The 20,747-nt window shown below is 41.4% G+C and overlaps 1 protein-coding gene across 1 annotated transcript in view; it reads left to right on the top strand.

Annotated features, from left to right (window-relative positions):
- ABCD2 (ATP binding cassette subfamily D member 2) overlaps positions 1–20,747 on the top strand; it is a 50,352-nt gene that overhangs the window by 12,068 nt on the left and 17,537 nt on the right. The window contains exons 3-6 of the mRNA XM_089685002.1: positions 4,374–4,495; positions 8,335–8,500; positions 11,360–11,454; positions 18,439–18,584. Coding sequence (XP_089541128.1) covers positions 4,374–4,495; positions 8,335–8,500; positions 11,360–11,454; positions 18,439–18,584 — 529 coding nt within the window. The remainder of the gene's footprint in view (positions 1–4,373; positions 4,496–8,334; positions 8,501–11,359; positions 11,455–18,438; positions 18,585–20,747) is intronic.

Below are 20,747 nucleotides of genomic sequence, written 5' to 3'. Positions count from 1 at the left end.
TAGACCAGGTCGCGGCCCCTGGGTTCACCCAGCCGTGGTAGAAGCACCGCTGGAGGTGTGTAGCAGGTGAGAGCCTGATGTGAGGAGTCAACAAGAGCAGCGTCGGGCTGGCTGGGTCGGTAACGGTGGTGGCTTCATTAACCTTGCGTTCTACTTGGAAGGGTCCCACAAATTTGGGTGCCAATTTCCTAGATGGACATGTCAGTTTTAGGTTGGCTGTTGACAACCAAACCCGATCCCCAGGGTGTATGATCAATTCTCCCTTTCTCCTCTCACAGAACGTTTTACTATCTTCTTGGGCCTTAGCCATTGTTTCCTGTAATAACTTGTTATTGGTAGTATAGAATTCTAAGGTGTCCTGGGCTGCAGGGACTGAGTTCTCTATAACCAGGTCAGGCAAGAAGGTAGGGTGGAACCCATAGTTGGCGAAGAATGGGGATTGGTTGGTGGCGGAATGATTCGCATTATTATATGCGAATTCTGCCATTGGTAGAAGTGTCAGCCAGTCATCCTGTAGGAATGATGTATAACATCTCAGATATTGCTCGAGCGTCTGATTAGTTCGCTCTGTCTGCCCGTTAGTCTGTGGGTGATATGCAGACGAAAAAGATAACTTGATCTCCAACCCCTCACATAGCGCTTTCCAGAATCTGGATGTAAATTGCACTCCCCGGTCCGAGACAATCTCTTTTGGCACTCCGTGAAGCCTCACAATTTCTTTAATGAACACTTGGGCTGTAGTCGACACAAGGTCTCAGTGATCGGTCCTTTTTTTTGACTAAAAAGATCCCTGCCCCGGCCGGTGATTTAGAAGGGCGGATAAATCCCTTCCGGAGGCTCTCATCAATGTATTCCTTCAGGGCCCCTAGCTCACATTCTGACAGTGGGAAAATGCGTCCGAAAAGGATTTCAGAACCTGGGAGCAGATCAATGGGACAATCATATGCCTGATGCGGGGGAAGAATCTCTGCCCCCCGTGGACTAAACACATCAAGGAATTGATGATAGGTCGCAGGCACAATTTGGGCTAACTCGGCATCAGGGCTCACAGCTAATAGGGTTGGCGTATCTAGTGACAACCTAGATAAGCAATGTTCCTGACAGTATAGTGAGGGGAACTGGACTGACCTGGTCTTCCAGTCAATTTGGGGGTCGTGAGCTCGTAGCCAGGGGAGCCCCAGAATAACTGGAAATAGGGGGGACGCAATGGCGTCCAAACGGAGAAGCTCCTGATGATGCCCCACCACTGTGGTGTGTATAGGAGGGGTCTCCCGATCTCCCGAGACCAGGTTGCGGCCCCTGGATTCACCCAGCTGCGGTAGAAGCACCGCTGGAGATGTGTAGCAGGTGAGAGCCTGATGTGAGGAGGTAACAAGAGCAGCGTCAGGCTGGCCGGGTCGGTAACGGTGGTGGCGGCGTGTTACAAAATCAGCAGGCAGAGGGATAAACAGGTCACAAGCCGAGTTCGGTAACAGGAAATCAGAACGTGCAGGGTTAAGCAGGAGAATGGTCAGACAAGCCAGGGATCAGAACAGGAGACAGACAGCAAATCAGGGTCAGGCAGGGTCGGCAACAAGACAATCTACAATGCAGGAACTCAGGATACAGGTAAGACCATACGGCAACTAAACACAGCCCTGACCTGTTTTAAATAGGGCGCCCTGCGCCCTGATTGGTGCCAGGCTCGCATCCGCGAGTGCACATGCGCGAGTGCCGCTGCAATCGCGGGTGCCCCGGTCCCAATGCTCACATGCTAGTGCGGCCGGGCACACCGTGCATGCGCAGACTCGTGCATGATCGCGGCCAGCTCTGGGTCCCTGACAAGAACAAGGAGAGAACAGAGTCTCGGAGGCCTAGAGAGTGGAGTTTTTTGAGGAGGAGGGGATGGCCAACAGTTTCAAAAGCCACAGAGAGGTCAAGTAGTAAGAGTATGCAGTAGTGGACATTGGTATTCAAATTTATTATGGTAAAGCACTGGAATTTTGAGACATACAGTTGCAAGAAAAAGTATGTGAACCCCTTGGGATTACGTGGAGTTTTGCATGAATTGGGCATAAAATGTGCTCTGAACGTCATCTAAGTCACAACAATAGAAGAACACAGTCTGCTGAACATAATACTACACAAACATTAGATGTTGCCATGGTTTAATTGCACATAACATGTAAACATTCACAGTGCAGGGAGGAAAAAGTATGTGAACCTTTGGACTTAATAACTGGTTGACCCTCCTTTGGCAGCAATAACCTCAACCAAACGTTTCCTGTAGTTGCAGATCAGACCTGCACAACAATCTGGAGTAATTTTGGACCACTCCTCTTCACAAAACTGTTTCAGTGTAGCAATATTCTTGGGATGTCTGGTGTGAATCGCTCTCCTAAGGTCATGCCACAGCATTTCAATCGGATTGAGGTCAGGACTCTGTCACTCCAGAAGGCGTATTCTGTGCTGTTGCAGCCATTGTTTTGTTGAATTACTTGTATGCTTTGGATCATTGTCCTGTTGCATCACTCATCCTCTGCGGAGCTTCAGTTGGCGGACAGATGGTCGTACGTTTTCCTGCAAAATGTCTTGATAAACTCTGGAATTCATTTTCCCATTAATGACAACAATCTGTCCAGGCCCTGAGGCAGCATAGCAGCCCCAAACCATGATGCTCCCTCCGCCATGCTTTACAGTGGGGATGAGGTTTTGATGTTGGTGTGCTGTGCCTTTTTTTCTCCACACATAGTGTTGTGTGTTCTTCCCAAACAACTCAATCTTGGTTTCATCTGTCCACAGTATATTTTGCTAGTAGTGCTGTGGAACATCCAGGTGCTCTTTTGCAAACTTCAAACGTGCTGCAATATTCTTTTTGGACAGCAATGGCTTCCTCCGTGGTGTCCTCCCATGTACTCCATTCTTGTTTAATGTTTTCCTTATTGTAGATGTGTCAACAAAAATGTTAGCATGTGCCAGAGATTTCTGTAGGTCTTTAGCTGACACTCTGGGATTCTTCTTTACCTCATGCAGCATCCTGCGCTGTGCTCTTGCAGTCATTTTTACAGGACGACCACGCCTAGGGAGAGTAGCAACAGTGCTAAACTTTCTCCATTTGTAGACAGTCTGTCTTACCGTGGACACATGAACATCAAGGCTTTTGGAGATACTTTTGTAACCCTTTGCAGCTTCATGCAAGTCAACAATTCTTGATCGTAGGTCTTCTGAGAGCTCTTTTCTGCGAGGCATGGTTCACATCAGACAGTGCTTCTTGAAACCAGTAAACCCAAAACAGGTGTGTGTTTTTTAAGAGCAGGACAGCTGTCAGCAACACATCCAATATCATCACACTAATTGGAGTCAAGGTTGGCTCACTCCTGGCTCCAATTAGCTCGGGGAGAAGTCATTAAGCTAGGGCCTCACATACTTTTTCCTCCCTGCACTGTGAATGTTTACATGTTATGTGCAATTAAACTATGGCAACATCTAATGTTTGTGTAGTATTATGTTCAGCAGACTATGTTCTTCCATTGTTGTGACTTAGATGACGTTCAGAGCATATTTTATGCTCAATTCATGCAAAACTCCACATAATCCCAGGGGGTTCACATACTTTTTCTTGCAACTGTAACTCGTAAGTATTGGTACGTGGATGTAAAGTACTGTCAGGGTCTCTACGTTGTCATAAACTTCTCTGAATTATGTAAGGTAGATGAAACATCTTCCATATAAAGAATCTTGTACAGTATATGTTTTGTAAATTAGGGATTTTTTTTTTAATCAAGGGCAGTCTTCACCCAGTTCATGAGAAAGACATGTTGAAATTTTGGTAGAAATTGTTAAAAAAAAAGGAGGTGAATCTATAGAGATTCAGTTCTGAAATTTTGTCTTTCTGCTGAATACTGACAAGATAAATGTTAGCTGTCTAGCCCCTTTAGAACATTTCTGATGATCTTATCCAACTAGTCCTAATGTTGGCAATTAAGGGATAAAAATTACATTTTGTTTTGTTTGGCAATAAATCATGGGAAGCTAAATGCCAGAGATCTTTCACTTATAACAGCTACAATTGGCAATGGATACATGTTTGTGTGTAAAGATGTAAGGCAACTGAGCATTTTAGCAATACTAGAGAGGAAACGCTGATCACCCTGACAAGGTAGTGTGGCTTATTAATCCTCATAAGCCTGTGATGGCCCAGTGGTTCATATTTTGTAATTTATACAATCAAAAGATTAGTATATGTTCCCATCTATAGCCACACAGATATTTCCTTGTAAATATGAAATTTTACATGTTTTCATAAACATGCAGGTTAAGTTCACTGTAATTATATCTGAAAGAGTATATACTATAGAAAAAAATAATTGTTCTCTAATCTGTTTATTCTTTAGATTTAGAAGATGGCCAGAAACATGCAATGGTGAGTGAACGTACTGAAGCCTTCACCACAGCTAGAAACCTGCTGGCTTCAGGAGCGGATGCAATTGAAAGAATTATGAGTTCATATAAAGAGGTACCACAAATAATATTAACTATAAATGCAAATATACCTGATATATGTATTTTTAAACTGAACCTGTTATTTGGGATTCTTTAGTATTTTCCTATGTAATTGCATAAAAAAAATATACACAGAAAATAAAAGAATTTAAAAGAAATGTACTGTATGTCTCATCATCTTACAGTAAAGCTGTTCTTCAGTCATTTCTTTAAACATTAAAAGGCAGCTGCTACAAAAACTGTAGCGGCTGACTTTTAATAAACAGACACCCACCTGTCCAAAGATCCAGTGCTGTGCTCACCCGGGCCAGTTTCTTCACTGGTCTTCTGGTCCCCGGCACCAGCATGTTAACTGTGGGAAGCCGGCTTTGACTCCTTGCAGATTCACAGCCGGCTGCTCAAGCTGCACTACACTTTGTGAACGGTCCCGCAGTCTTTTTGGACCTGTGACATGTCACAGAAACTTGTGGGCAGGGAGAGGAGGAGAATTGTCAAAACTAGGAACCCCCCCCCCCACAAATAAAATGTTTCAAATATGGCGGGGGCGGGGGGGAGAACGGAACTTTTCCTTTTGGGTGAAGTTCATTCAGCTTTAAGTTATTAAAACCAAAGTGCAAACTTTTTCATATGAGAAAAAACCTCACTCAACTTAGTGCATCCATTCACACATGATTCATGAATGTTTGCACATGCACCAATAGGACTCAAAGTTGTGCATATTCTTATGCTGATACAATTTGCAAGAAAAAGTCCTATTCAGACTGGCCTCGTTACACATACTACTCTGCATGCTTCGCTGTTAGAAATCTTGCAAAGTAAAGCAATGCAATGGAGGGGAGTTTTACTGGAGAGTGATTGCTGGCCTTTCATTGATGCAGCTAAACAGGTTGTCAGAAGCCATGGGAAGCATGTGTAAACCTACCAAATCAGGCACATTAATATTAAATAAAATACAGATAAAAAACAGATCCCAACCAATATATTATAATCAGGGGCAAGTATGTTGGTGTAAGACTAGGGAACTTTACCCCATGTTGTTACTTCACAACTAAGTCAACAGAGGGACGCCCTGTTAAGATAAATATGGGGATAATGTATAATGGATAGATGTCCTACATACATATAGTAGATGAAGTCCAGGTTAATTATCAAGAAACACCCCCAAGTTAAGCTCTGTGTTTAGTCCAGTTGGGGTTAGGGTACCCACTCTGTATATCCACCTCTTTTCATGCTGGAGAAGGATTTGTATCAAAATCTCCTCTACGTGGAGGCAAATTCAGGGCAAATATCCCTTTAACCCTAAAACTTGAGGTGAGACCCCCCATGTATCTCCTTGAAGTGGAGCGCCAGTGGATTGACTTTTTCTCCCTCTTTTTGCCTAACTTTACTCCTGATGACTCTCAGGTGTTCAGCGGTGTGGACACGAAGCAGTCGCTTGGTTTTGCCCACATAAAATTTCTTACGTCAATCATGTACAGCACCCAGTCAGTGGAGCAATTAATAAAGCTTCTAATATAAAAGGACCTCGAACAGTCTGCACTGGTGAACATCTTTACTTTATCAACAGACAAACCGAGCAGTGTCCACAAGGGAACATTCCTGTAGTTTAAGGCAGCCAGCCCATGGGGTATTCTTTTGTAAACTCGAAATGCACAAGGATGTCCTTTATTCGCGCTCTTTTCCACCATCAGGGATTTGGGGCCCACTATCTGTCTGTGCAATTTGAGGATTGGAGGTCAAAATATGCCAATGTTTAGTGAGGATAGATTTCACCTCTACTCATTGTGAACCATATTTGGTAATAAACCTTGTGGGACTTTGAATATCATTCCCACTGGAGAGATCTTGCTGCAGGTGAAAGAGGGTATTCCGCTCCCTACTGAGTGCGGGGTTCCTAGCTGATTTCAATACCCAATGGGAGTAGCCACTTTCCTGGTGCCTTTTATACATCTGGTTGAATTCCTTTCTGAATTCTTAATACGGAGGAATTGGCCCATATTGATCCCCCTTTTTAGAGACTCCTGATGGTGGCTATCCCATGGAGAAGGGGATCCCTCTGGGCTATCCATGTTTGATTTACCACTATGGATATTTATTCACAATTATGATCGCTATAATGCCGAGAGTTGTCCATAGCCAGGCTGGACTACACCTAGCTTAAGGAACCCACATGGATGACCGTTATGGTCCAATGGTTGTTTAGCCCTTTGCATGATAGCTAAACTGATGACAGCTCCAATCTGCTGCAATGGACTCTGTACTTAGCAAATACTAACTATTGCCTGCCTGCTTAGCTCTTTGCTTTTTCCTGCTGCCCTTGTTTATTGTCCTCTATTGCATGACAGCCATATATATATGGTGATTGATATGTTTGTTGGGGGAGCTTCCTCCACTGGTTTAACTACCTCACAGTCTTGATTTGACAGACCTACATATTATGGCTGGTTGTTGCCATGAGAGCAGCCACCTCAAACCCTGTGTTCTGATACTTCCCTTATTTTGAATTATTCAGTTGCTGTAGACATGCTCTATTTCTGAGCTGGGGTGAAAGTTTACAGAACATAGGGATTCTTGGTGGTAGACATCAGCCTTATGAAGTGTCTGAACTCCTAGTTTTTAGTTTATTGACAACATTGTCAAATTTTTAACTGGTGAAGGGCGGAGATTTATACTTTTGATTTATATTTCTTTCTTCTATTCTTATTCATGGTTTTCAATAAAGATTGTTTATTTTAGTCATATTACTTGGATCTCATATGGTACCTCCTTTCTTTAGGGGTCTTTCCCTAAAACCTTTTTTTTTTTTTTTCACGGATTCTAAACAGATTGAAATTGGGGTCCATTTTTTTTTTTTACCTATAGTTTTACCATAAGTTCCAATTAAATCTTTGATGAAAGCATTGTAGCTTCAGAAATAGCTTACAGAAATATAAGCACATAGAAATAGCTTGGGTTCCATATGCTAATCATATTAGAAAGGCTTGCAATTAAGTACATTTTTTGCAGGCATGCTGGGTTAAATTACAGTATTGGTAGATACTTGAAGAACAGCTCCACAAGCCTTTACTATAAATTTACTTTTTTAAAGTGATTCCAAAGGTTTATTTTTTTAATAAATAAAAAAATAACAAACATGTCTATACTTACCTGCTGTGTGCAGTGGTTTTGCACAGAACAGCCCCGATCCTCCTTCTCAGGTCCCCTGCCGGCGCTCCTGGCCCCTCCCTCCTGTCGAGTACCCCCACAGCAAGCAGCTTGCTATGAGTGCACCCACTGCTCCATGTGTCCATTCACACACAGAGTCGCGGCTCGCCCCCCCTCTCTTCATTGGCTCACTGGCTGTGATTGACAGCAGTGGGAGCCAGTGGCTCTCGCTTTTGTCTCAGCTAATGAGAAGAGGGAGTCCCAGGATAGCCGAGACTCCAATGCACATCGTTGGATTGAGAGGGGGCTTTGGTAAGTATTAGGGGGGGCTGGGGGGGACTGCTGCACACAGAAGGTTTTTTACTTTAATGCATAGAATGCATAAAGGTAAAAAAACCTTGAAACTTTAGAACCACTTTAAGTGAACAGTCTACAATTTTAATCAATCAATACAGTGTCATTTGTAGAGGGATTTTGTGATGATCAAATGCTTGCTCTTCAATCTGTAAAAAAACATCAGTTCAAGCATCTTCACACATGAAAAAAGGTTTTCTTTTAAATTTGTTTGTTTTTTTTGTTTTTTTTTAACTTGGTTAACTTTAATCAGCCCTAATAATTCAATTTCTCTCATTACCCCCCTAGCTATTTTTGTTTGCTGTTTTCTTTATTTCTTATTGTATTATCATTCTTTATTTATTTGTTTCATAGGTTACGGAGTTAGCAGGATACACAGCAAGGGTTTACAACATGTTTTCTGTTTTTAATGAAGTAAAAAAAGGAATATACAAGAAATCAGTGATTCAAGAAACACAGATGCAACTAAAAAATCAAGAAAAAGCAGGATTGCACATAGAAGGGCCCCTTGAAATTAAAGGTAATTTTTATTTCTAAAGTACTATTTTTTTTTTTTTTTTATTAAACTAGAAGAAATAACTTTCTAAACCATATTATTTCCATTGTGTACTTTAAGCTGTTTCCTCAAATGTGACTTTTGAAATTACATCACACTAAAATATTCAAATATTCCATTTTGTTCTCTGTACAAAGGTTTAGGGAGCAGAGTTGACAAAATATCCTTAAAGCCTGTTCTTTGTTTTGCTATTCACAATGCTGAATTAACTAAATTTGAAAGCAGACTTAGATTTTGTAATGAGATCTGGTTAAAGATCAGGAACCAAGCAACTGCTGATCTGGTGAAAGGTCAGGAAAAAAAATCTGCAGCTATATCCAAATTTATTTTAAAGTCTTAAAAGAATGCCTTGTTTATGCAAAATAAATGTTTAATCGCATGGGTGGTAAAAATGCAATGCGCAATAAACAATAAAAAATAAGGGGTGTATTTATAAAGCAGTAAATTTGACTTTCACCAAACATTCTCTGGTATTAGTCACTCACTGTCATTTAAAAGACATTCACCTGCAGTGAATATTTGGCAATGTCAGATTAACTGCTTTATACTGTAAATATGCTCCTAAGTGTATTTTTGACACACCAGGTCATTGAACATATGCAGACAAAGCAAGTGGGTTGGCAAGAAGGAATACCAAGATTTTTGCAGATGTACATAGTTATAACTCACAGTCTCCTAGTAATACTATGTTGAATCGCAATTTGTCATGGATAGTCCCCACTGGCCATGGTGAGCATTTATCTAATAGGATACCACAGGGCTCAGGTAAAAATCTTCCAGTCAGTGCACCTATCATGTATACACACATCTGATTATAATAATTTGATGACAGATGTTGATGAACCTTTTACTGAAATGAATGGCATCTGTGATGTGCATGCATGAGGTGGTCAGTAGCCAGCTGTGTGGTGCTAGGCAGGCTACACAGTGGTGCATATCTTGATTTAGGTAAAGTATTTGATACGGTTAAAAAAAATGTCGTGAGCTAGGATTTAACCCTTGGAAGACATGGGGGATGCACAGTTGGCTAAAGGATAGAAATCATAGTGCGTTGTAAATGGGGTTCATTTGGAACAGGGAGAAGTCACTAGTAGTGTACTACTGGGCTCTGTATTGAGTCCTGTTTTATGCAATCTGTTTGTAAGTGATAAAACTGAAGGTTTGGTGGTCAAAATACAGTATGTCTTTTTGCTGATGACACAAGGTAGTGCAATAGAGTTGATATTCCAAGAGGTGTTTGCTACGTTGAACAAGATGCACCCTCCCAAGAAAAAGAAAAAACTCTCTAACAATACACACTAAACTGAACATGTGCAGAGAGTCCCCGAGGCTGTGTTCTATCAGGAGATGAAATGGGGAATGTGGAAGAAGGGGAGGATCAGAGAAGACAGGATCAAACATCCTTTTTACACAAAATAGAGGATTACTGCATATACAGGCTGATTTTACTATTGTGGGTTTAGTAACAATTTAAGGAAAAAAAGAATCCTTTGAGAAAGTTCAATTATGGGGGTACAGTGTTGACCAGAATTACAGAGGCAAAAAAGATTGGTGGTCATTATTTCAGATGATGGAAAAATGAGCAGTGTGGCCTGGCAGGTGAAAAAAGCAAATAGAATTCTAAAGTGCATCAGTAGAGGGGTCACCAGCAGGAGGATGGAGGTTCTGATTCCCCTATATAGATCATTAATTAGACCATATTTAGAATACTGTGTCCAGCTCTGGAGACCTCACCTACAAAAACATTGATAAGGTAGAACGAGTCTAGAAACATGCAACAAAATAGTGAAAGGTGTGAAAGATAAAATATATCAGGAGAGACTGCAAACAGAGAGAGACCTTTAAATATATTAAAGCTGAAGTTTGTTGATTACTTTCACTGCCTGTAACATGGTATGTGAATGGGGGAGAGTGGAATGAGTCACGTGAGTACTACCCACACTCACAGATCATGTTACAGGCAGTAAAAGTAATACATTAAGTGTCTTCAGTGGAGGAGGATGGAATCTCTGCTGAACCGGCTGAATTTTGACCCATTAATGGCTGACTTTAGTAAATCAACCCCAATCAGTTTATTAAATGTAAACATGCTTGAGAGAAACCCAGATCTATACTCATACAAACAGGTTAATAAAAAGGAAGGGGGGGGGGGGGGTAGACTAGCTGGACCACCTTTTTTTCTGGCATGTTTCTAATTATAAAATGTTTTCTTTGAAATGTGATGGTACGTTTAGATTAGAAAGTAGGATGAACCATTTTTAATTTCAGTCATGTGAAAACAAAAATCCCTTTATTATTTTCCTTACACATGATGATTGCACAAATTGAAAATCCTTTCACCCTTTTTACCAAGCTAAACTAAGTAAACGTTCCCAAAGTGAACATTTTATGCTCCTTTAGTAAATCATTCCCTGTCTGCCTCCCCATTCATAGATTGTGTTCCATTCATGGAAGCTGTAGTATGGTTTCTATGAATGGTGGAGCTTGGCAGAAAGAGAGTGCCTAATTAGGCTAGGCCAGAATCTTTGACAGCCATTTAGCTGTAACAACCCCCGCCTAAGTGACATTTAAAATTTAATTTTAAAAGATTAATAACTTTACTATTCAGAGCTATTCAGGAAACAGGACAAATATAATGTTAACTTAACAAAGTATCGCTTATACATACCAGGGCTGTGTATTCCCTGAGATCTAAAACTTTTTTCAAGGGTTTCTTCATAGTAAAAGGTTTGATAAAGACTAGTCTATGGCATTCAATCATTAATGCTAATTAGAATATGAATGAAGATGATAAGTGTTGTTCCTTGGTTCCATTTTCCACAGGCAAAGTAATTGACGTTGAACATGGGATAATTTGTGAAAATGTTCCTATCATTACACCAAATGCAGATGTTGTGGTGTCTAAGTTAAACATAGAAGTAAGTAAAGTGTGTTAACTTTTATGAAATGCATATTTTAAATTTGTATAAGGTTGTGATTATAGAAGTAGAAGACGGTATAGCAAGTAAAACAATAGAATGTGCCCAAATGTGGTATCTGTTTAAATGTAATCAAAGGAATTTTATAAAATTTACATATGGTTGCTGCCCATTCATCCAATTTTGTAGACTTTTAGTCTTTTAAAGTGGTGGGGATATGCTACCCAAGATGACTAGTTTTTTGGCATTGTCCTCTTCTCACCATTGCATTACAGGACAACAACCCCAAGGTTAATGCAGAACAAGTACAAATCCAGAAACCTACCTCTAAGCCCTCTATGTCGCTCAGATGATTACCGTATTTTCCGGCGTATAAGATGACTTTTTGACCCTTGAAAATCTTCTCAAAAGTCGGGGGTCGTCTTATACGCCGGTATACGGCATGCTGACACTTTTTAGGGGGGCGGTGCCTCCGCCGCCGCCCCCCCCTTCCAACGGAAGTGAAACTAAGTACAGGGGTAGGCAGGGGCTTCTGTTTCTTACCTGGCTCCGGTCCCACGACGATCCGGTCCAGGAAGCACAGCTGCTCCTTCCTTCAGTTCGGCCACTGGATGTTCGTGCGGCTGCTCGGCTCCGCCTCCTCACCAGTGATTGGCCGCGAGAACTGTAGCTCGGGAAAGGCACACAGGCGGCCAATCACCGGGGAGGAGGCGGAGCCGAGCGGCCCCGCGAAAATCAAGTGAAGGTAAGTGTGCAGTGCACAGGTGCTGCTGCAACCATATATGTTTGCTGCAGCAGCACCATACTGAACAGGGGTCAGCAAGTGTCAGTGGGAGGAATAGTGCCCCATCATTGGTGTCACTGATACCAATGATGGGGCATTATTCCTCCCACTGACACCGACGATGGGGCACTTCCCCCCCCCCCCACTGACACCAACGATGGGACACTATTCCCCCCCCACTGACACCAACGATGGGGCACTATTCCACCCCCCACTGACACCAATCATGGGACACTATTCCCCCCACTGACACCAATGATGGGGTGCTATTCCTCCCACTGACACCAATGATGGGGTGCTATTCCTCCCACTGACACCAATGATGGGACACTATTCCTCCAACTGACACCAATGATGGGGTGCTATTCCTCCCACTGACACCAATGATGGGGTGCTATTCCTCCCACTGACACCAATGATGGGACACTATTCCTCCAACTGACACCAATGATGGGGTGCTATTCCTCCCACTGACACCAATGATGGGACACTATTCTTCCCACTGACACCAATGATGGGGTGCTATTCCTCCAACTGACACCAATGATGGGGTGCTATTCCTCCCACTGACCCCAATGATGGGACACTATTCCTCCCACAGACACCAATGATGGGGTGCTATTCCTCCCACTGACACCAATGATGGGGTGCTATTCCTCCCACTGACACCAATGAATGGGCACTATTCCTCCCACTGATACTAATGATGGGGCACGATTCTTCCCACTGGTGTGCATTGGAAGAGGGGTAGTCTTATACGGCGAGTATAGCCCAAACACTAGATTTTAACAGGAAAAGTAGGGGGGTCGTCTTATACGCCGGAAAATACGGTATATTTATCCAGCTTGATAAAACATTCTTTCTAGAACAAGTTAGTGTTAATATACTGTATGTATAATTCTGGTTTCTATACAAAATTATTATGATTTTGTACAGAAACCCAACAATACATCAGAGTACTCCGGGCACTTATAGTCAATCAAAATATGTCTTTGTTAGAGAATAGCCTTTATACCCTTTAATGACCAGAGGGTCTGGTAATGATTTTGCTATACGGCCATACATATCTGTTTACATCCAGGATTTTTACAAAGTTTGTAGCTACAAACTATACTTTATCAGTTACAAGCTTGCCTAACCTTTTATTTTTCCCCCTATTTTTTGGCTCTAAAGCAAGCTAGCATTTTTACTTTTGCTTGCTATAATTCCACTTCAGGATATTGGTGTGTCCCATAGTGAGGCAGCAACTTTGCAGCATGATGGATAATGTAAAACCAAGTACAGGATAAACTATGGAGAGAATGTATGATGCTCAATAATTCATTATGGGTATGAACACTTCAATAGATACGCACTAAGATAAGATAAACAAAATCACTATGTTGTACAGCAGGAGGAACAGCATGTTTAAAGTGATTGTAAAGGATAATGTTTTTTTCACATTAATGCATTCTCTGCATTAAGGTAAAACAACCTTCCAAGATTAGTTACCCCAAGCCCCCCTCCCCAATACTTACCTGAGCCTGATCTCAATCCAGCACTGTGCCAGGGAGCTGCTCTCACTCTCTCTCTTTACTGGCTGCTGCTTTCAAACAAATCTAGTGAGGAGGGAGCGTTGGAGTCGAGTCGTGCTATGTCTGTCTATAGACACGCACAGCCCAGCTTGGGAGCAAGCCCTCACATCTGCTTCTATAGCAAGTGCCTACTGTGGGGGCAGACACTGAAGACGAGGAGCAGATAGCACCAGTGGGGGACCCCAGAAGAGAAGGTTTAGGGCCACTGACTAATTTCAATTGGTTCTCCATAAGCTAACTCATGCTAAGACTTTCATGCTAGCAGAGCATTCACATGAAAGAAAAGCTGAGTTCAGTGGTGGGTGCACTATGACTCTTGTGTACAGACTGGTGGTAATTTACCCTTGCAATAAAAGTTGAACCCCCTTAATTTACAACTGTTGTTGATTGTATTTTTGCTATGTAATCATTTATAAATGTCCTTAATACTCTCAATGTGCCATATTTCATAATAAAACATTTTTCTATAAAAAAAGTATAAGAAATATGTCTCAAAAGGCAGGAATATTAAAGAGGAACTTCACCCCCCCACTTAATATTTTCCCTGCTTACCTTATGCATGGCTCTTCACAGTTCAGATACCCAGAGGATCCAGCATTTGCCTGCTCAGATCCTCTTCTCTGCAGCCACTACTCAGGTCCTGCACCGCCATATTCCCTTGTGGTGTCATTGGGAGACTGCTTGCTTCCCCGGGTTTAGGGAAAGTCTCCTGATGATGTGCTAGATCCGCCCCCCCCCCCCCTCTTCTTTTAGGGTTTGTTCACACCATGGTGCAGAGATGTCAGTTTTTCTGCACGTGTTCTGCAACAGCACAACAAAATTAATTGTTCTCTATGTGCCCTGTTCACACCACAACACTAGTATCACATGCAGATTATTTCTGTGCAGGAATTTGAACATGTATAAAACTAACTGAAAGGTACATGAAAACTGATGTAAACTGATGTCCCTGCAAGTTAAATCTGCGCAGCAGTTTCCATAAGTTTTTCATGCTCGTATGGTGTGAACGAGGCCTTAATGAATGGAATGACATGCTGTGCTCCTTTTGCTTCCTGGGATATGCACATCACACATCTCAGGAGGCATCAGTGGCATTGTCTTTTACATAGGTGAGCAGGGAGATTGGGGGGGGTGGGTTGAAAGCATTGAAGGCAAAATAAAGAGAGTAAACAAACCAAAAAAAAAAAAGGCAGCTATTTAGAGTGGGGGATGGACAAAGAGCAGGAAACTTTCCAAAATCAGTCCGCTTTAAAGCAGTTTCTGTAATCTTTGTGAATGCAATCAACAAAGCATTTATTTTTCCACTACAAAAATAATTACTGAATAAATAGGGGTAATAAAGGGCAACATAAGTCATTAAGTTAATTAATTTAAATTATATCTATAGGGTACAGCATATTGCATTTTTGGGGCATAAAGACATGCTGATTTATAGCAAAAGTCTGCAACATTCTGCTTCCAAAACAGTGTGTGTCTTCTGAACATAATTACAGAGTAACCAGAATTGATTAGAGATAATTACAAGGTATTTGCATACAATTTGCATTTAGCTGATTCTAATTATATGTGGTAATTAGTCATTTGTATATTACCTTAAATATTGCATTGCTTTTTTATAATACAGTTTTGTTCTCATTTTCTTTTACTGTAAAGTTTTATTTTTTTATTTTATTTACTTACATCTCATCTAATTGTTTTATTGTTTGTATTGACACTGAGACTGGAAGATACCTATGAGATTTGAGAGAGGGAGGTTTACCTGGGTTTTATTGGCAGATAACGCAATTATTATGCCACAGGTGGGAACAAAATTAATGTAACCCCAGGAATTGTTACAGATGGGTTTGTCTCCACTCCATAGTGCTTTACCATAGAGTAGATAGGTCCCAGGCAGTCACCCTTGCACCTGGCAAGAGTAAGCCATGTAATGTGGAGTTTTACGCAGGCTTTCTCTGTTTGCACAAGAAGTCTATACTGCACACCCAATTTCTGGTGGGGGTCCTTTGAATGTGCTGTAACTATAAACCATATTCTAGTCCTGTCTCTCCTGGACTCAGGGAACATGGTAACCTTGGTACAGGATTTTTTGTTCTGTGAGGTGGGATCCATGACCAAGATGCTACAAGTAGTCTGTATCTATGGAGAGACATGGGCCCACCAACTGGTGTCTGTGTCCATTACCACTATCTACCAGCTATACCTCTGCAGAATATCTCATCCAAAACGAGTGACAGAGAACTGTTCCATGTGTTTACCTGAACACATTTTTCCAAAGAAATTCATACCGACCAGGACATGCATGAGTTGCGGGAGGTGTGTGCAATTTTTGTTTAATTGACCAGTTATGCACATCTTTTTACCATCTGCGGGTGAATGGCCGAGTGAAATACTTCAACAAAACCCTAAAAACCATGCATAAGTGGGTGGTGCAAAATGATGAAAATGACTGGGACTGCCTATTGCCAGCACTACTATTTGCCATATAAGAGGTGCTTAGGCCTTTGCATAGTTTTCATCCTTGATCAGTGGAGACTCTGGGGATCAGTTGACCTGGTAAAGGAAGATAGTGAGAGTGAATAACTCAATCAAAAGAGTGTTTTACAATATATCTCTCTGTGTACTGTGCTAATGTCCTGTCCTGGTTGCTTCTGATTTCTACAAAGAATTTGCCATTCAGACGGACATCTCCAATATGGAACTGTGAGCTGTTCTGTCACGGGACAACCATGGAGAGGAGCCTTGGTCAAACAGGAGTGTTTGGCCATTAATTGAGCTCCAGAATCCCTCTGATATTACCTCTTAGGGATGAAATTTCAGTTTGTCTCCGACCATGCTCCTCTAATATGGATGTAAATAAGATAACAAATGCCAGGATAACCCTATGGTTTCTGGCACAAAAAAAAATCTGCTTTGGGCTGAAGCATAGAGCAAACTCCATCAGAATGCTGATGCTATTTCCCAGGTCGAACGTTTTGGCTCCACTGGCGCTTCTACTTCCTGCAGGTTGAGACTGTGGGAGGGGGTACGTATTGGCCAAAAGAGATACTTTCTGGATGGTAGGTATGTATCCTCTTTTTTTTTTTGTGTGGCATGAATGAATGAAAGGGCTAGTAGGTCAGAGGGTAGTAGGAAGGAGGGACAGTGTGGGGAGTACTGATGGCTGTACTTGTGTAATTTTGGACACAAATTTTAAAGCTCCACTGCTGGCTGGGTTCTGTGGTGCCTTTGTGTTTTGGACTCTGTTATCTTTAAGTTTCCTGGCTGATGTAAACACATTTCTTTTATGTTGTGGGACTATATAAGCTTGGCAAGGAACATTTTGAGTACACTTTCTTTGATATGGATTTTGTTTTGATGCACACAAGCCTTTTTGAATTTAATAAAATATTAAATTGTTTTAGGCCTATGTCCTGACTCCTTAGCAATCCCCCAACGCCTACACGTTAAAGTGTTTAAAATAAACTTGTGCTTTGCCTTTGCAGAGCAAAGCAACAGGTGCAATTTAATGCTGCTAGCTGCTTGTATATAAAGAGGAACTCCCCCCGCCTTACCTGTTATCCAGGGTTGTGCTCAATACTGACCTGCCCTGTGGATCCAGCATTGACCTGCTGTGATCTACTGCGCTGCTGACACATGGCTTGTCCCGCACTGCCATCTCTACTCCTGATGTCTGTGGCCAGTCCTGGTTCAGGCAGCCCCACCTGTGATGATGCACGCCAGGCTGGTGAGTGGGATATTTTTTTTAGGAACAATAGACCAGAACTAATTAGAAAAAAAAGTGATGGAAATTTACATTTTGTACCTTTTGGGGATTATTTGGAATCCTTACCACCACTTTATCCCAGTGGAAGCAGAATTATACACTCATCGACCACTTTGTTAGGTACACCTTGCTAGTACTGGGTTGGACCCCCTTTTGCCTTCAGAACTGCCTTAATTCTTTGTGCCATAGATTCAACAAGGTGTTGTTCAGAGATTTTGGTCCTTATTGACATGATAGCATCACGTAGTTGCTGCAGATTTGTCGGCTGCACATCCGCTTGGACTAGAGATGGTTGTGCTTGGAAATCCTAGTAGAACATCAGTTTTTGAAATTCTCAGACTAGCCTGTCTAGCACTAACAACCATGCCACGTTCAAAGTCACTTAAATCCCCTTTCTTTCCCATTCTGATGCTCGGTTTGAACTTTAGCAAGTTGTCTTCACCATGTCTAGATGCCTAAATGCATTGAGTTGCTGCCATGTGATTGGCTGATTAGCAATTTGTGTTACCAAGCAATAGAATGGGTGTACCTAATAAAGAGGACGGTGAGTGTAAATGCAGCCTTAATTTATAAACAAAATGTTTAGTAGTAGAAAATGTCTTAAAAAGTGTGATTTCTATTGAGAGGCTGCACTAAATCTGTGCCATCTCCCTCTGTCTCTTCAGTTTAGAGCATCCCCTTTTTCTTCAGCATATTACATGCCTGTGTGGTTTATCTATTGTTTTAAAGTACTGTTGTTTACATATGAGGCATAATTCAAATATGCAGATATGTGATATATCACCAGTGTTTGATATACGTAGTTCTATGGTTGATAACTGGTTTAACACTGTAGCTGTTTACCTTTCTTCTTTCATGTGTAGGTAAAGGAAGGCATGCATCTTCTCATTACTGGTCCCAATGGTTGTGGCAAAAGCTCATTGTTCCGAATTTTAGGAGGTCTATGGCCAGTTTATGAAGGAGTCCTTTACAAGCCACCTCCACAAAATATGTTTTACATTCCCCAAAGGTATTTAGTAGGTCAATGTATCTTTTGTTATATGTAATTCTTACGCTTTTGCAAGCATGTCAAATATAGCTAGTAGTTGTTAGTTGCATTAATTGGACTTGTTCTGTAATGTTGAATATGTTTCATAGCTTATTCAAGTAACTTCTTCAGTTCTGATGAGAGTCAGGAACATACCTCAGCATTTATATCCATACAGATAGCACAGTCACCTTAATCCAATCACCATGCAATGTGTCAAGGCAGATGGTGATTGTCTAGGAAGAAGATAAGAGATGTGAAAGTTGTGGAAACACCCTGTTTAAGTTCCATAATCGCATGCTCTTTCTAATAAGCATTTTAAATGGTGAGAGAAAGCACAAAATCAGTCTTTGAGGGACACCTTCCAACTGTATCTTAGGGAGTCTGTACAGGCATGTTACAGATTCCCTGATGGATTCCCTGAAGGTCCAATCAATCTTTTACCATTTTTAGCTATTGTAGATACTCTATCCCCTATTTTTTATAACAATGAGTTGAGTCCCTCTTTATTGGCACATAAGTATTTGCATCACTGAGAAGAGGGGTCACCTTATAATAGCAATCAGATGTATTTATGATCATCATACATCTTCCCTTGTTTGCTGGCAGGATGGTAAAGCTTGGATCTCTGCTAAGCGATGTAAGAGTCCTCCTCTAAAGTGGGGCCATGTTGGAAGGAGGTGCTGGACTGGACAACCAAGACCCGGAGACAGAGTTGTTAAGCCTTTTCTACTGACATGTGGTCATTCTGGAAATACTTGACACATTCCATTTTAATTGGATTAAGGTGACTCTAAGACCTGTGTGGATATAAATGCTTAAGGTATGTTCCCAAGACCCAGTAAAGTATGAGTAAAGGCAAAACCTTTTTTTACGTTTTGGATAGAGTAGAGATGGATTAGACCATCTGTCAGGTTTATATTGCTGCCTGTGTCCCCATGAAGAGGATTCACCCCTTCTATTTTTCCTGTCTACCATTATCATTAAAAGTAAAAGAAAAGCCCAAATTTTGGGTTGTCCACAGAAAAGTAATGGAGACACTAGTTCTGGTGACCTGGGGGTCCCTAAGGAATTCCCTTAGGATGCAGGGATTTTCTCTCACTTGACTGTGGGACAGCAAATGAAGGGAAATCTTTGCAATGGGACACAGAAGGCAAAAAATATGACAGGGCTTATTACCCTCCCTAACTCTATCCAAAATGAAAAAAAGGTTTGCCTATAGTTCTACTTTAAAGCTGATCTCCAGGTTTCCTGTCACTTTAAATAGTTCATTTGGACCAAGCTGGTCCAAACAAACTGTTTCTCTCTCCAAGTGCTGAATTAGTTCTAAGTGCTGTATGAACTTAGCTGCATACAGTACACAGTGCTGGGTTCTGGCTGTGAGACAGAGACTCCCCACTTCCTATCTCAAACCCGGATCAGAACAGACTCAGGCTGAGTGGCAGTCAGACATTCATAGGCAGCTTTGTATTCTATGAATGCATACAAAGCTTCCTCTGATTGGCCAATTCAGAGATCATGACAGCATCAACCCGCCTCTCTGCCTTAGCCAATCAGAGGAAGCTTTATATTCAATCAAAGAATAGTTGAGCACCGCTCAGTCCAACTGTTTGACGTGAGATGGGAAGTCTCTGTCTCACAACCGGAACCCAGCACTGTGTACTGTATGTAGCTGAAGCTACATACATTTCACTATTTAAAGTGACAGGTAACCTGAAGATCAGCTTTAATAAAAGTATTCCAGGTATGGCTAATTTCACAGTAAAAATCCTTAAAGTTGTAGCAATTAGATGAATTTATTTGTAGAGATTAGGTGACTATGAATATACTGTCACATTGATTGAAGTTTAATATAGAAATAATAAGTAGCCTAATGTTTATTCTGTTATACATGTAGTTACATTTATATGGCAGTGAAAATAAAAGACATTTTATCATTTCTTCTTAACATTGTTGCATACAATTAGACTTCTTTTATAACTGAGAGGTAAAATCATTGAAGTTCCTTCAATGGAGCTTGAATTTGAATGAAGGAAGCCAGTATAAGGCTAGGTCAGTATGTGACCTGAGTCTAAAGCTGAGTCACTGTGTGTTCACTCCTGGGAAAATCACAGAAACAGAATTTAAAAAGGATTACCTCAATAG

The sequence above is a fragment of the Staurois parvus genome, unplaced genomic scaffold (assembly GCF_062004578.1).
Source record: "Staurois parvus isolate SC_StPar_1 unplaced genomic scaffold, SC_StPar_1.0 ptg000019l, whole genome shotgun sequence".
Taxonomy (NCBI): Eukaryota; Metazoa; Chordata; class Amphibia; order Anura; family Ranidae; genus Staurois; species Staurois parvus.
The sequence above is the reverse complement of the archived record's forward strand: the minus strand, read 5'-3'. Positions and strand labels throughout refer to the sequence as shown.